The sequence below is a fragment of the Tetranychus urticae genome, chromosome 3, assembly GCF_039701765.1.
Source record: "Tetranychus urticae isolate SD_2017Ah chromosome 3, NJAU_TeUrti_SD_1.0, whole genome shotgun sequence".
NCBI classification, from domain to species: domain Eukaryota; kingdom Metazoa; phylum Arthropoda; class Arachnida; order Trombidiformes; family Tetranychidae; genus Tetranychus; species Tetranychus urticae.
In genome coordinates, this window is record NC_142960.1 from 4,177,633 (window position 1) to 4,194,795 (window position 17,163).

The 17,163-nt window shown below is 31.6% G+C and overlaps 3 protein-coding genes across 3 annotated transcripts; all 3 read left to right on the plus strand.

Moving 5' to 3' along the window:
- The first annotated feature begins 4,318 nt into the window (after positions 1–4,318).
- On the plus strand, positions 4,319–6,359 carry LOC149093199 (uncharacterized). The gene is made up of 2 exons (XM_089269779.1): positions 4,319–5,487; positions 5,682–6,359. Exons 1-2 carry the CDS (start codon positions 4,463–4,465, stop codon positions 6,184–6,186), a joined length of 1,530 nt encoding a protein of 509 aa, XP_089125905.1. The 5' UTR covers positions 4,319–4,462; the 3' UTR covers positions 6,187–6,359.
- Positions 6,360–10,677: 4,318 nt separating this feature from the next.
- On the plus strand, positions 10,678–12,992 carry LOC112539774 (uncharacterized). Its single transcript, XM_025162546.2, has 2 exons — positions 10,678–11,943; positions 12,301–12,992. Exons 1-2 carry the CDS (start codon positions 10,946–10,948, stop codon positions 12,854–12,856), a joined length of 1,554 nt encoding a protein of 517 aa, XP_025018314.1. The 5' UTR covers positions 10,678–10,945; the 3' UTR covers positions 12,857–12,992.
- Positions 12,993–15,195: 2,203 nt separating this feature from the next.
- On the plus strand, positions 15,196–16,962 carry LOC107370477 (uncharacterized). Its single transcript, XM_025162545.2, has 2 exons — positions 15,196–16,001; positions 16,183–16,962. The coding sequence occupies exons 1-2, from the start codon at positions 15,493–15,495 to the stop codon at positions 16,736–16,738; spliced, it is 1,065 nt and encodes a 354-aa protein (XP_025018313.2). The 5' UTR covers positions 15,196–15,492; the 3' UTR covers positions 16,739–16,962.
- The last annotated feature ends 201 nt before the right edge of the window (positions 16,963–17,163 follow it).

Consider the following 17,163-nt stretch of genomic DNA (forward strand, 5'->3'; position numbering starts at 1 on the left):
TTATCGCTTGTTTTCTCACCGTGTATCGTTAGCCCTTCATCACGCTGTTTACATTTAACAATTTCTCTGTTTACAATCCTTTGCAAATAAAAGGATTCAATTACATTTGTATTGCTTAAAGTCAATCAACAATGGAAATCAAATTCCAAGAATCTTCTAGGATAAGCTTCTCACAAATTCGTTATGTCAATTTAATTATCCTAACAAATAAATGTAACATAGCTGCATCAAAATGTACTAATGATATTTTTCTGAGGTTGAAATCCAATTGTCAATTTTTAACAATCTCAACCGCTTTTGTTTGGGAATCAATTAGTTTGCAGAGATATCATTTATCATGTATTATTCTGTTACACATTCCAGGGAATCAAATTGCTATGAGTTTCATTATCTTATTACATGAGAAAAAAAGTTTAAATTCAATTAGAGGTTGAAGCATAATAAGGAGGATGTCAGAAAGAATGGCCTCTTCTCAGAATTTATTAAAACTAACATTTTCTAATCCAACAATTTGTGTGCTAATACAAGCAGATTTAAAATCTGGTTTTCTCTAACAAGTGTTTTATATTTGTAAGTTTGCTGTTTAACCCGTGAAAACTAACCCTTCAAAGTTGTATCTCAAGAAAATTTGACGTTTCGTCTTTAGCTCAATTTTTTGTACAATATGGATTTACTAGAGACTGATGGTCAGCTTTCGATAGTTAATCGAACGATGGTACATAAAATTAGTAAACAACTAATTCGAAAAGTACCTTATTTTGAAAAGATGTTGAGCCTGGATTTGAAGGAATCAAAGGAAAACAAAGTTTTACTGAATTTTGATTCAATGGCTTTAAAATCGTTCCCCGATTGGCTTGAACTGGGTAATATATTCATCGAGATGGATTATGTAATAAATCTGTGCAACATGATTGACTATTTTGGGATAAAAGATCATTTGATACAAGATTGTATCAACTATCTCAATGATAATTTTTCAATTGAACATCTTCCTATTGTGACCTCAAGTGACTCAAGTATCTACGGTAAGGGTATACAAAACCCCGTGAGCTGACTTTTTCTATTCTCAAGTCTCAGCTAGCTGAGTCGATATTCCCGCTGATGATGATAATCGGCCTAAATTTAACTAATTATGAATTCAATTTTACAGATTATTGTAGTCCTGACTATGTTTAGTTAGTTTGTGTTGGATTAAATTCAATTTGGTTGTATTAACACCTTCTATTTTCAAGTCATAACTAGCTTAAATTGAGGCATTAGCTTTCATGGCTGACATGAGTTAATACAACCAAATTGAATTTAATCCAACACAAACTAACTAAACATAGTCAGGACTACAATAATCTGTAAAATTGAATTCATAATTAGTTAAATTTAGGCCGATTATCATCATCAGCGGGAATATCGACTCAGCTAGCTGAGACTTGAGAATAGAAAAAGTCAGCTCACGGGGTTTTGTATACCCTTACCGTATCTACTATTATCTAGTATCTATTACTAGTATCTAGTATTATAAATTGGTAACCTCGAGTCACCTCAATGCTTTCATCTGTCGTTATTTCTTGAAGATAGTAAACACAACTATTTGGTTGGATTATCCGATTGTAACAATTGAATATATGTATTCTTTGGATCTAATGATTCATTCAAAATACCAAGTAATTAATGCAATCATGAAATGGATCAAAGCAAAGGTGGATTCTAGAAAGTGACATCTGGAAATATTGCTAAAGTTGATTCGGTGGTGCCATTTGGAAGATAAAGATTTACCTAGAATGAAGGAGCAGGTTCAATCTCTAAATTATCAACCTTCCAAATTATGCTCTTTCTTAAAACGGGATTGTGATCTTAATTGCAATCGAACTAGGCAAGAGCATTTCATTGAGATTTACCAATTGAATGCCACAAGTTTGCGAATCATAATATCTGACAATAATTTTTATTCATTGATTGAGCAAGTCGTCAAATTAAATAATAGTATGGTTATTGGAGTTCTTCATGATGAATATGTTTCTGATATCACTTTTAATTATGGTAAGGAAGGAGTTCGAATTGATCGGAAACGCAATGAATATCGTTTGCTTGATCGATCACAATACAAAACCTATTTCATGAAAATCTATAATTGCATTCAAGAGAAAAACTTGTAAGTAACTGTTTGAAACCTCATATTTTACCCCATTTGATTGTCATATCATGAAACCATCTCACTCTTAAAACATTTACGTTTATTGTTATTACTATCGAGCCTTTTTGTGATTCAGTTATTAATTCATGTTATTACTTTATCTAATTGAACACATCTTGCTTCATTTTCTATTTGAAATTTCCTTTTGAAAAAGGATATTTCGGATCCAAAATTTGCTGATAAATTTCTTGAATTTGGAGTTTTACTTTTCGAAGCTAGGGACAATTTTATGTTGATTTGCGATAATTTTATGTCACCTGGATGCTGACCAGCAAATGCTGAACTAATTGCGAGATATTTTAAAACGGAGAAACCAAAATATTTCCACACAACTATTTTGGACACTAATTTTTACTTATTGTCATATTTCGGTACCATCAATTACAACATTCATACACACGAGAAAACAGTTATCGAACTTGAAAGGTTTAACAATAGACTGCGCTTCGAGAATTTACTTATAGCTTCTAGAAAAGCTAATGATGATAGAGTGGTTTTAATAGACATAAGGATCCACAAGGATGCCTTTTGTTTCGACGTTAACACTCGACAATGGAGTTCAATGGGGCCAATCATTGATTGTAACCATAAATTTCCAGTTGTCCAAGGTTCAACTAATAAGCTGTTAAATATAACCACGACTTTTATATCGATGGCTACTATGAGCAATCATTTGATAATGAAAATTCGAAGAATTAACGTTTTTTACATAATTATTCATACTACGAATGCGAACGGCTCATTGTGTACTAAACTTTTGTTTTTACTTCCTTTATGCAAACCCATTTTGTTTCAATTACAATCAGATTGATTAAAATTAAACTATCTTGTTATAAATCATTGCCTTAGTTAAAAATTTTTCTTTGTTACAGCGAAATTAGATGCAAATACTATTTTAATTATTAGGTAACCAAAAAAGTAATTTGACTAAAAAATCCCACTAATTCAAATGGTTATTTTACATCTTTGAATTTATTGAATAATTTTGGTATTTATATCAACAATTTACCAATATCTTAGCTTTAATTTAAAACTATTTTCATAATTGAAAAAATTGATTAACACAATTAAATTGTGGTTTAAGTGGATCCACTTTTTTTCGATTTTCCAACAATCGAATTTAAAGACAAATTTTTTATAATGAATAATCATGAATTTTGAAGAAATCGACATCAATTCGAAGCTGAAATCCCATATTATCTACTGGTAAAATTCTGTGTTTCTAATTATTACGATTAATTAATTATAAACTTATTAAGAAAATCAAAATGCGATTCAACATTAAATTCCCATAGAACGGGTTTTTGACAATTTTCAATGTGCTGTCCAGTAATACATCTTCATCCTGACAAATAATCTTGATTTTGGCATGTTCAATGTTCGCCACAAACACTTCAGGAGCTTGAGCTTCCAAAATTGGATGAAGGATATGAATCGAAATACGAAAGTTTGTTTTTAACTTCAAGTGTAGATCATGCTGATCGAGTTTTATTGATCGATGAATCCATGGAAAAAGCCTTTTGTTTCAATATTACTAATCAAGAATGGAGTTTAATCGGTGGTTTGTTTATTGATCCTTATTCATCTTCTAATTCTGTCAGAAGTTGTGGTTATAGTTTAAGGGAATCTAATAAGTTGAACACGTTGACCCCAGCTTTTCTACCGCTAGACATCATCAGTAATTGCGCGAAACATAACCTGAACTCTGTTCGGTAAAGATATCGAAAGTTTGTAAATCTACTGTATTCATATATGCCAAAATAAATTCAATTGTTGATTTAAATATCGCTTTTGTTGAAGTGATATCATAAAAAGCCCCGAGATGTCGAAAAATTGGTTAATTTATTGATTACATCACCATAGAGTTCACGAAAAATGGGATTATTCAATGTCGGAAATTGAAATGAAATAGAGAGAATGAAATTTCTTGATTTAGGAATTGAAACAATTTTTTCAGATTGAAAATATCGAATGTCATCGATGTTTTAAATCGATGCAAATCTACAATACCAGAAAATCGGTTAAAAATCGAATATAATCGATTGATGTGATTGGCTCACATTTATTTTGCCGAAAAATTCTTACAAGCCATCTAATAGTAAATGAGCTTTACTCATAATTAGTCATATGTCTCACTATTGAGAGATATTAAAATTATAATTTGTGCCTTCACCAAACAAATCATCTGATAAACTTTCTCTTTAGTGATTAACTGACTTCCCCTCTGTGCCAGTTATTTTAAACATCTTTTGGAATCTACATTGTGCGTCAAAAATGGTTTCATTAGAAGCTGATGACCAACTTACAATAGTTAATCGATCCATGGAACATCGTATTAGTAAAAAATTAATTCGTAAAATACCTTATTTTGAAAGTATGTTGAGCCATGATGTGTTGGAATCAAAAGAAAACAAAGTTATACTGGATCTCGATGAAAAGACTTTCAAATTAATTCTGGATGGGCTAGATTGCGACTATTCATTTATCAAGATGGATAACGTAATAAATCTGTGTACCATGACGGATTATTTAGGAATGGAGTGGGTCTCGGATGAGTGTTTAAAATACTTCCATGATAAGTTTACCATTGAAAATCTGCCTGTTATAATACCTCAAGTGACTACAACATCTAAATGTATAAACTCCGGTGAACTTAATGCTTTCATCTGTCGCCATTTCTTGAAGATAACAAACCTATACATTGATAAGGGTAACAGATATTGGGATAGGAAAATTTTTTGGTTGGAATTTCCTATTGAAACAATTGAATATATCTGTGCTTTGGACCTGATGATTTATTCAGAATATCAAGTTTTCGATTCAATCAGTTATTGGATCCGTAAGGCGATTGATTCTAGAAAGTGTTACTTTGAAAGATTATTAAAGTTAGTCCGATGGTGCCATTTAAACGAGCAAGATTTATCTAAAATAAAAGAAAATGAATTGTTTAAATCTTCAGGCTTTGAGCCAATATTTTGTTCTCCTCGAAAGGTTAATTGTGATTGTACCTTCAACCGAACCAAGCAAAACTATTTCTTCATGATTGAAGAACTAGATGGTACAGATTTGCGGATCAAAGTTCTTGACCATGATTTCCTTCAACTGGTCAATAGAGTCATCCAATTAGATGACTCAATTACTTCACGCCTTCTTCATGATGAACATATTTCAGATGTTCTTTTGGATTCCGGAAGACAAATAATTCGAATAGACTGGATTCAAAATAAGTATCGGTTGTTTGATCCCTCGGATTATTATATTGAAATATTTGATAGATGTATCATTGAAAAATCTCAAGAGTAAGTGATGATGACGTAATAATTTAATAGCTCATAATTATTGTTGGCATTAGAAATGAAAATAATTCAGCCTGAATAGCTGTGCCTTAGCTTATATTTTTATACTAAAACATGAGAATTATCAATACTCATGATTTCATGATTTCATCTCTTTATTTAATAAACTAATTCATCTTATTTTTTGTGAATTTTAGGAGTGCTGAGCACTACTTGCGCCTTTCGAAAACTGGGAACGGGTGTTCATTTTTCGACGATAATCAAAAGTTTAGTTTGATTAGCATGGAAGAAGGATATCTTCGTTGGTTTTTACGACCGAACCCAGAAAGTTTTGAAAAATTTGACGAACATTCTTTCCTTGTGACTGTTTTAAACAATGATATTTATCTGCTGTCGTCTGATCTTACATTCATCAAGTTGAAAGTTTTTAACAGCGATAAAGAACTTAAGTTAGATTATCGATATAAATCATTGAATAAGAAGTGGGAATTCAAAAATCTGATTCTAACTTCAAGCCAGGCTAATGATGATCGAGTTATTTTGGTTGATAAAGCCTCTAAGGATTTCATTTGTTTCAATGTCAACACTTCAGACTGGAGCTCAATCGGTCGTCTGATTAATTGCTATTCTCCTGAGGATTCCAAAAAGCTGTTTTCTTTCACTTCAGCTTTTTTATCTTTAAATACAATAGAACTTGCTTGAGCTATAAACTTGATTCAAAAATTGGTTTTTTCGCTATCACAAATACCCATATACTGAGTACAATGTCCTAATTAGACTTTTCAATCAAAAGTCACCTAAATTTTTCTTTTTCTTACAAATTAAGAAATTTGCTCATTCAGATAATAAAATTGAAGTTCGATGTTCGCCAAAAACATTTCAATAAGATTGAGCTTCCAAAATTGGATGAAGAATATGAATTCAAATACGAAAATTTGTTTGCAACTTCAAGTGTAGAGCATTCTGATCGAGTTTTTTTTATCGATGGATCCTCGGAAAAGCCTGTTGTTTCAATTTTACTAATCAAGAATATTATTAATATTAGGTTGTCCAAAACAAAATTAGGCCTTGGAATATTAAGATAACTGACGAGTGATTATATCACTATATATACGAGTGACTGCGAAAAATTACGACCTTAATCCGCTTCTCTAAATTATTCTGATACTCCGTGAGTTTTTCGCTAAATTTTACGAATTTGAATAACTGACAAATTCAGCTTAGAGTCTTGCTAAATTTGAGATTTTGTTGATACTTGAAATGTGATTGAATTGATTCTGAATCGAACAAAGAAACGTGAGATTAAGAAGAGGCTAACGTTTTAACTCAATATAAACACTTGTGAACCCTCTTCTTGTTTCCATCTACACTGGTAGCTGCACTTAACGCAACAAATTGGGGTTTCAGTTAACGCAATTTTTAGGTGTCGCCATCTTTGGTATTTTATTGTTTTAGAGACTTTACAATGTAATTAATGCTCGACCTTGAAGATAATTGTATGATCTAATAGATGGCGACTATGGTAAAAATTGACCCATTTGTTGCGTTAACTGCAGCTACCAGTGTATTCCTTCATTATTCAACTATTACTCAAAAGCCAATTAATAGAGAGAATCGAATTACAAGTTTTTAAGTTTAAATAACTGCATAAGATTAACTAATGGTTGTTTGCAAGGTTTCAATCTCACCCACGTTAATTAAGAAAGCAATTATCTTGAGAAGAAGAGTTATCATTTTACAAATCATGTTAAACAAGTTAACAATTAAACTGTTATGAGTTTCTAGCAAAGAGAAAAGTTAACTTCAAAGAACGATTTCAAAATTTTTAATTAATTAACAAGAGATTGCGTTTATGCAATCAGAAAATATTTGTAAGTTCAGTGTACGAGATTGAATCATCTGTAGTGCTGGGCGACTACAGTAGGGTCTCTCTTAGTCTAACGCCTTTAGCCTTGATTCTTGTCTTTTTTTATTTTTTGTTTTTGCTCTGTTTATGCGAATAATGCTGTGGCCTCCTAGCTAAAAGGGGATTTAGAAAGATTAAAGAATTTCGATGTTTGCTACAGCCAGAAAATATCGATAAAATCGCTCAGCACTAATCATCTGTTATACTCAAACCTTTTAATTTATTTAGCTTTATTTCAAGAAAATTTACAATTCTGTGTAAAAACTCGAATAAATGCGATTCATTACAAATTGTTTATTATGCTGAATCTTTCACAAACTGATTGGGCAGTAGAGTTTATTGAATAGAACCTAACATAATTGATGCAACCTAAACGGTTGACATTGGGTCAAATCGATACTTTTAACTCAAGTTTTACTCTGTTTAACCGGTATAATACTTTTGGTTATTTCAGCAAGTGAATAAATCAGACGATAAACCGGTCTTTTGACTGGAAATGACGTGAAATGAAAGCTTTCACTGATTGGCTCAAATGGCTGGCTCCGGAAACAACCTACTCTAAGCTCCAATCAGACGAGTTAGTCTTGTTAGTTTACCATCTGCAAACCTTATCTCTAAAATTGTCTCCAAGTTTCTTTAACGCTTAAGCTATTTGAAGCTTCACTAATTCTTTAGTGTCTATCTAATTGTTCCGTCTAAGTTATTCGTACACTTCACCATTGAATTAATACGTGTGTTTAACATGGATAGTTTAAAAAATGATGATAAACTTACAGTTCTTAATCGATCATCGCAATATCGTATTAGTAAAAAACTAATTCGTAAAGTGCCTTATTTTGGAAAGATGTTGAGCCATGAATGTTTGGAATCAAAGGAAAACAAAGTTGAACTGGATTTTGATGAACAAGCCTTGAAATTGATCTTCCATTGGATTGAACACGGTTATATATTCATCGAGATGGATTGTGTGATAAATTTGTGCACTATTGCTGACTATTTTGGGATGGACAATCATTTGAAAGATCAATGTTCAAAACATTTCCATGATAACTTTTCAATTGAACATTTGCCTGTTGTTATACCTCAAGTGACCTCCACATCTAAGTTGATCGATTCTGGTAAACTTGATGCTTTCATTTGCCGCTATTTCACAAAAATAGTGAACACATCTGTTTGGTTGGATTATCCAATTGAGACGATTGAATATATTTGTGCCTTGAATCTAATGATTTATTCAGAAGTGCAAGTTTTCGATGCAATCATCAGATGGGTCGAATTCAAGAAAGATCCTAGAAAATCATATCTTAAAGGATTGTTGAACTCTATTCGATGGTGTCATTTAGAAGATAAAGATTTGGCTCAATTGAAGGAAAATAAATACGTTAAATCTGCTAACTTTAAGCCGAAATTATGTTCTCGTGAAGCATCTGGTTGTAATTGCAGTATTGATCGAACTAAACAGAACTATTTTATTGCTATTGAAAAATTGGACGATACAGATTTGCAAGTCAAAGTACTTGACAAAAATTTTATGTTATTGGTTAATCAAGTAATTCAATCAGATAAATCTTTGCCTTTGCATCCTATCCATGATGAACATATCTCTGATATATTCTTTGATTCTGGAAGGAAAATGATCCGAATCGATTGGAAGCAGAAAAGATATCGTATGCATACAAGTTTCAAGAATTTTAAATCGTATTATCTTAAAATGAATAAACTCATTTTTGACGATCAGAAAAGGCAAGTAATCGATTCCTTAATTGTTATTTTCATTATCAAACGTCAAAATTCAATTGTACTACAATTATACTGTAAAGTACCCGGCTAAAGCAATTTGTATTTCCCAGTCTCCATCTAGCAATGATGCCTCTCAGAAAGTGGCAGCGCTTAAGATTTAGGTAATGAAAGTATCATATTAATTATAAATCAATGTATTAATAAATTGTTTAAATGGGTACTTTACAGCATTTGCATTTCTTTGCATTGCATGGGACTCTAATGATTAGAGTCATTTTCAGTTATTCAGGTGCAAAGTAATTTCAAATTGTATGAGCATTATTTGTATTCTTGAATAATTATTTTAAATCATTTTTTCTTTGCAAATTTCAGTGAGGAGCAATATATTGTCCCTACCAACTGGTTGAAAGGAAATGGAAATGGAAATGGAAATGGAAATGATTTGGTCATTCCAGATCACGGCTATGAAGGATCACTTCTCGAAGCTAACGATAAGTTCATTCTGGTTCGTAACTATGCAAACCAATTTAAATACTGGGCAACGCCAACTATTGAAAATATGGAGTCTCATCTCACTTTGCGTACTCACACATACGTGACAACTATTTTGGATAACTACATATGTATATTTACATGCTGACAAAGGAATTTGAATTCATTCAGTTCAACATTGACCGCAAGTGGTTTGACTGGAAGTTGTTTGAAAGGATTGGACTTGAAAAAATTAAAGATAAATTGAACTTCAGTTCATTGCTATTGACTTCTAGCAAAGCTAATGAAGATAAAGTTATTATTATTGACAGGTATACAAAAGCCTTCTTTTGCTATCATGTTAAAACTAAAAAATGGAGTTCAATGGGTAGCATTGTTGATAGCGGATCAGATGGTCAAAAAGATCTTATAACTTTCACCTCAACATTCCTTTCGATTGACGCTATTAAAGCTTGCATCAACCTGAGCTAAAATTAATGAATTGCCTTCTGATAATATAATTTTGCATTGTAAATTAAATACACTAGTTTCAGGGAATCCTGCCATCTTCTTTAACAATAAATATCCGAAATTATTTTTGCAAATAAATATCGATGAAACTAATTTTTATAATCAGTGATTTTGTTTCTTCTATTAAATTCTGTGACAGCATTAGGTGGTTATTATGATCATTCTGGCTTTTAGTAAACACTTAATGATCATTTGTGATCACGGACAATTGTTCGGACAAATATTACTGTACTTAAGATTTTCATGGTTGTAAATATTGAACATAATTATTGTAAATAGTTTTCAACTGACCAAGTAATAGAGATGTACATTTAGTTTATGTTAATGTATTACTATGCATCAAAATAAATACTTAAAAACCGTAATTCAAACGATAACTTTTAAACTGGTGAAAATAGCTAACATGAAAGTAAAAACAACAACGTTCACTGATTGGCTATTGTGAGTTTAAATTAGCTCTAGTCTCATTGGAGCCTTGAAGAGTCTCCAATGGAGACAGACATATGTTAGACTGACCAGAAAGTATTACTCTTTGAGACTGACTCTTTTGAATCAAACTGACTGTAGTTTTTCATACTAAAAGTTGGGCAATTTTTATTTGTATTTGTGCTTAACTCTGAATACAATAAAAACTCCGGCTTGAAACGGAATTACTTAACACCGTGTAATGATGTTATAACAATTATCTTCGTAGTGATAGCCTTAGTGAACCTCAGATAAGAGCTGTCTGTTAACCTTTTTCTCTAGTGACTGACAAATTTTTGAGTACCTAGTATATCAAAAACTCAACTTTATTTTTAAAAGTGTGTTAATATGGATTCATTAGAAAGTGATGATCAACTAACAATAATTAATAGATCAACAGAACATCGTATTAGTAAAAAACTAATTCGTAGAATACCTTATTTTGACAGAATGTTGAGCCATGATCTATTGGAATCAAAGGAAAACAAAGTTAAACTGGATTTCGATGAACAGACATTCAAAATAATTCTCAATTGGATTGAAATGGATCTTATGCTCATCAAGATGGATAACGTAATCAATCTTTGTAACATGGCTGATTATTTTGGAATCAACGATGATTTGATGAAGGACTGTGCCACCTATTTTCATGGAAAATTTCACATTTCTAATCTTCCAGTTATTATTCCTCAAGTGACTTCAATTTCTAAATTGATCAATTCTCGCGTTTTGAATACTTTCATCTGTCGCCATTTTCTGAAAATTGTCAAGCCGGCCTTTTGGTTGGATTTTCCCTTCGAAACAATTGATTACATTTGTAAGCTCGACCTGATGATTGATTCAGAGATTAAAGTTTTCGATGCAATTATGGAATGGGTAATGAAATGGGATCATTACTCTAAAAGGTCACATCTTAAAGTATTGCTAAATTCAGTCCGATGGTGTCATATGGAGTCTAAACATTTAACTAAAGTAAAGGAAAATGTGCTCATCAAATATGAAGGCTTTGAACCAATATGCTCACCTAGAGATGTTGATTGTGATTGTATTTTCAATCGAACTAAACAAGAATATTTTATTGTCATTGAAAAGTTGATGGATACAGATTTGCGAATCAAAGTACTTGACAGTAATTTTCTGCCAGCAATAGATCAGGTTATTCAATTAGACATTTCAATGCCTCTGCATGTCGTTCATGATGAACATATTTCGGATATTTCATTTGATTCTGGAAGGAAAATGATTCGAATTGATTGGAAGCAGAATAAATATCGTTTGCTTGATTATAAAGCATATGTATCGCATCATTTTGAAATCGCTAGATGCTTTGAGTCAAGATTTGTTACGTAAGTATTTCACTTTATTGTTTAATATTCCCAAAATTATGCGATCTTTAATCTGTTTTGCATTTATTTAATAGTATCTTCATGAAAACAGAAAAATAATTATCGAATCCGCATTTCAATGACCTGAGTAATGTTTCAGTTTTAAAAGATAAGAAAAGGTGTATTTGATGCCTTTGAATTGGCTAATATTAATTGGTTTACAATCAAGTCAATTTCCTCCCATCAATACAATCGAAATGTATTTTGTGGAATGTGGTTCTGCAAACAACATTACGACTCTTGCTTATTTTGTATTTATGTATTGAAAATTCTATTTGATTATTTTATATTTTTTTCATCCTTCTCCTATCCCTTTAGGACAAATTACCAAGATACAAAGAATCTCAGCGATTGTCAGACCATTCAAGGAAGCTCACTTCTCGAAGCTAATGGAAAGTTTGTTTTGTTTCACATAAAAGATGGATTTGTTGCTTATTGGTTGGATCCTAAACTTGGAAACATTAATCCTAAAGTGCTTGACTATGAACAATATTTTGATTCGACTATTTTGGGAGAAAATATTTACATAATAACTGAAAACTCTGAATTCATGACATTCAAAATTGGTCAAGAAGGAGAGCTTAAAATTATTGACTTTGGACAATTAGATCAACAATTGTGGTTCGATAAATCATTTCTAACTTCTAGTCAAGTTGGAAATGAAATTTTTTTGGTTGATAAGTCCACGAAAAACATCTTTCGTTTCAACAGGCTGAATGAAGAATGGGATCCTATCGGTCTTCTGATTAATTATGACTATAGCAAAACTGAGGGCCAAAAGAAGCCTAGTGAGTTGCTTACATTCACCACAGCTTTTTTATCGATAGACTCTATCAGACCTTGCTTAAAACGTAAACTTGATTCGATGAATTAACGAAATTAATTATGCCACATCTTTTGAGCATCAAACTGCCTAAATTGTATTGATAAACATGTTGAACACTAAAAAGATGCTAATAAAAATCGTGTCAATTTGATTATATTGTCCTAATCTTTGATTCCGTATAAAATTTCTCATTTATTTCTTTTAGAATGCTTTGTCCATAATGAATTTAAATAATTTTAGCAATTTAAAGCTAAGTTAATCAATTAAGCTACACTTAAATTGTTGACTGCGTTTCTTGAAAACTGATCTTTTAGTCTAATTCACCAAGCTTGTTAATGACAAGTTGTTAGTCTTTGAAATCAACTTGCAAACATTTGAAACAAAATTCAAAGATTTTATGACTTCGTTAATGAGAAAAATGGTTTCTTGTTTGCTCAAGAAAATTTATTCCTTAATTCAATGTAGTGAAGTTGCAAGCAATGTTTCCCATCAAGTCATAAAGTCTCGCCTTATTGAAAAACAATAATTACTTTAATCATTTAATCATTAGTTTTAAACACAAAACTCCATGAGTCCAGTTTCACTTAATTATGCTACATTATCCTCACACAGTGTTTGGTAACAGTAGTCATTTGTTTGTTAGAGTCATAAAGTGAAGTTACCAGATTTATGCTCAGATATTGGGCACATTATGTGGCATTGAAATGGTCAGTTTAGATTGACCATCTTCATCGTTCAATATTATTTCAAAATGATTTCATCAATTAAAGAAAATGAATTTGTTTTGACCATGACTTGAAATTGCATGACTTAATCAACTCAATCAGAATCGGATGTAATGGCTCCATGTTTCTAGTCAATTCAATCGATTCTTGGCCGAGTTGGTTACAGAGCTAATCCAGACGATGAACCAGTTAGCTGAGCAAATTAACATTGTAAGTTTTAGTGCAACTGTGTGAAAGTGAAACATTAGTGTTCGCTGATTGGCTCAAGTGAAGAGGTCAACTGATTCCATCTTTTGTATTATCACTCCTGGAGCTGAGAAAATTGTTGATTGAAGATTGAAAAAATGATCATTTCTTCATTAGCTTTATACCTTAAAAACAAACAAGTAGTCCGATACTCTCCTCTTGATAGTACATAAGTTTTATCCTTTTGTTTTCAAAGTGTGTGTCAAATATGGATTTATTAGAAATGGATGACCAACTAACGATAGTGAATCAATCAACAGAATACCGTATTAGTAAAAAACTGATTCGTAAAGTGCCTTACTTTGAAAAGATGTTGAGCCATGAATGCTTGGAATCAAAGGAAAACAAAGTTGAATTGGATTTTGATAAGCAGACTTTGGAAATAATTCTGAATTTAGTTGAAAGCGATTATGCAATTATCACGATTGAGATGAAATACGTAATTGGTTTGTACGAGTTGGCTGATTATTTGGGTCTGGATTGGATTTCAAAGGAGTGCATCACCTATTTCAATGACAATTTTTCAATTAAACATCTTCACAGTGTTACACCTCAAGTGAATAAAACATCTAACAAGGGAAGGTTCTAAAGTATGAAATCGATATGGAGATTTTATTGGTTGCTATCGGCACATTAGACCATGTATAACACTAAAATAACGAAATTAGCTGCTACCTTTTCGATTTCGGCAATTTATCGCCTTTTTTCTAGAAAAATTTGTATGCTTTTCTATGAGGATTTGTAATTTCATTTTTTAAACTTTGAAATGTTGAAACAGGAACATATACTTTTTATTGCGAAATCAGAGTTTTCATACTAACCTGTGGTGAAAAATTATGTTACAAATATTTTGATTGAAATTTCTATTAAGTTTTATAGCTATAAGCCTGAAATTTTCAGGAAATAGGGATCAGATTTGCGTCAATACTGGATTTAAATCTGAGATCGATCCGTATTATGGTTCAAAAGTTATCCAACATTTACGATTTTTTGAAATGATCGAAAATGCTCGTAAAATTCAACAAAAATTTCCAATAATTTTTCAAACTTACACTGCGGGGCGTTTTAAAAGCATGAAGTTCCAAAATTAACACAAATTGAAACTTTAAGGGTCAATTAAATAATTGTGTTAATTCAGGTCGATTTGTCACTCAGAATTCCGAGCAATTAACAAAAGAATGAAAAATAATCTCAAAAAATTCAATGCTAGCTATTTTGTTAGCCTCGTGGCTAATCTCAAATTTAAAATGAACGAGGCGGATTAGAAAGGATTATCTTACATAAGAAAGAGCCTCTGATCCCTGGCTATCAATAGAGACCAACTTTGAAAATATTGATCAATTATTAATTAAATAAACAAAGAATGAACAATTTGTAACATAATTTTTCACCACAGGTTATGCATTCATTAAAACAAATACAAATCCTCATTGAAAACCATACAAATTTTTCTAGAAAAAAGGCGATAAATTGCCGAAATCGAAAAGGTAGCAGCTAATTTCGTTATTTTAGTGTTATACATGGTCTAATGTGCCGATAGCAACCAATAAAATCTCCATATCGATTTCATACTTTAGAACCTTCCCTTGTAAATGTGTAAACTCTGGTGCTCTCAATGCTTTCATCTGTCGTTATTTCCTTAAGATAACAAACACAACTTTTTGGATTGGATATCCTATTGAAACGATTGAATATATTTGTGCTTTGGATCTGATGGTCTATTCAGAATATCAAGTATTCGATGCAATCATGAGATGGGTGAATTACAAGGTTGATTCTAGAAAGCGTTATCTTGAAAGATTATTAAAGTTAGTCCGATGGTGCCATTTAAACGAGCAAGACTTATCTAAAATAAAAGAAAATGAATTGTTCAAATCTTCAGGCTTTGAGCCAATATTTTGTGCTCCTCGAAAGGTTGATTGCAATTGTACCTTCAATCGAGCCAAGCAAAACTTTTTCATCATGATTGAAAAATTTGAAAAGAGTACAGATTTGCGAATCAAAGTACTTGACAATAACTTGACACAACTGGTTAGTCAAGTCATCAGACATGATCCGTGTGTGTCTCCAAAGCTTTTCCATGATGAACACGTTTCTGACCTTCTTTTCGATACCAGAAAGAATTCCCTTCGAATTGACTGGAAACGTAAAAAATTTATGTGGTTTGTCCCTCCACAACCTTATACTCAATTGCTTAAAACAATCGATGGAAACATTGGATAGTAAGTAATCATTTTTACAATGAAAGTCCGTATTGAGGTTTTTTACTGATCTCTCTTTGCTATTAATTTCATATTTATTTTCATTGTACAACATTCATATCTTAAACATTGTTATGACTTTAGTCAAATTCATTTTTTGTTATCAAACATTTAATTCAACATATTTTCTTTTGTGCTTTAGTGGAACGCATCTTAGCGGGGATTTAGAACCAGGAGAAAAGATTGAAGACGGCTCTTTACTTTTAGAAGGAGATGAAAATTTTGGCCTGATTTACATTCACGCAGGTCGTTTGCACTATTTTTCAAGACAACCCTACATAAATTATATAATGTTTCCGAGTCTAAACCAATGTAAAGCCACTATTTTGAACGATAAGATTTACTTGCTGACAAATAAACGCAAGTTATACGAGTTTAAAATTGAAGTTAATAATAAGGTGCTTAGACGGACTTGGAGCCATCGCTTATGGCATAATAAATTCAGTTTTACGAATACCCTGTTAACATCGAATCCAGCTGGTGATAAAATTATTTTGATTGATAAACTCACAAAAAAATTCATTTGTTTCGATGTCAACACTAAAGTGAGTTCAAAGGGTTGTATGACAACTTATTCATCTGCTGATGACCAAAAGAATTCCAACAGTCTGTATACTTTGACTTCTACTTTTCTTCCGTTAAACACCATCAGAACTTGCTTAAACTCCAAATCTAACTCCAGATCATTAATTTACTAAAATTATTCTTGAACTGAGTAATTCATCAGCTTACTAAAGCTTTAAAATTGGGTTAAATATTTATTTGTTTAAATTAAACTTAAATCTGAGGTTTTTCTACAGTATGTTCATGTACAAAAGATTATCTCTTTTACTGAATTTCCTTCATATTGTATGCCTAATTCACAAGACATGGCCAAACGGGAGCGTTGTCTGGCTCATTTTTATAATAAACTTACTTTTTTGTCGCCTTGTTAAAAAAATAGCATTTCAAAAAATTGACAATTGTCGATTCTGGTGAGACTTATCCCTTTTTGTGGAGTATACTAAAGTTCTGAGTCTAGTCTGCCCATTTGACTAATCCTCACGAAAAGCTATATTGCTTACTAATTAGTTTTAGAAAGAAGATTAAGTTTACGACTTCACACCTAAAAGCTTGAAAATTC

Excerpts from the sequence above, each read along its gene's own strand:
- LOC149093199 (XM_089269779.1), top strand. The coding sequence starts at position 4,463 with ATGGTTTCATTAGAAGCTGATGACCAACTTACAATAGTTAATCGATCC. Across the intron at positions 5,488-5,681 it reads ATCATTGAAAAATCTCAAGA|GAGTGCTGAGCACTACTTGC; the intron begins GTAAGTGATGAT and ends TGTGAATTTTAG.
- LOC112539774 (XM_025162546.2), top strand. The coding sequence starts at position 10,946 with ATGGATTCATTAGAAAGTGATGATCAACTAACAATAATTAATAGATCA. Across the intron at positions 11,944-12,300 it reads TTTGAGTCAAGATTTGTTAC|GACAAATTACCAAGATACAA; the intron begins GTAAGTATTTCA and ends CTATCCCTTTAG.
- LOC107370477 (XM_025162545.2), top strand. The coding sequence starts at position 15,493 with ATGGTCTATTCAGAATATCAAGTATTCGATGCAATCATGAGATGGGTG. Across the intron at positions 16,002-16,182 it reads ATCGATGGAAACATTGGATA|TGGAACGCATCTTAGCGGGG; the intron begins GTAAGTAATCAT and ends TTTGTGCTTTAG.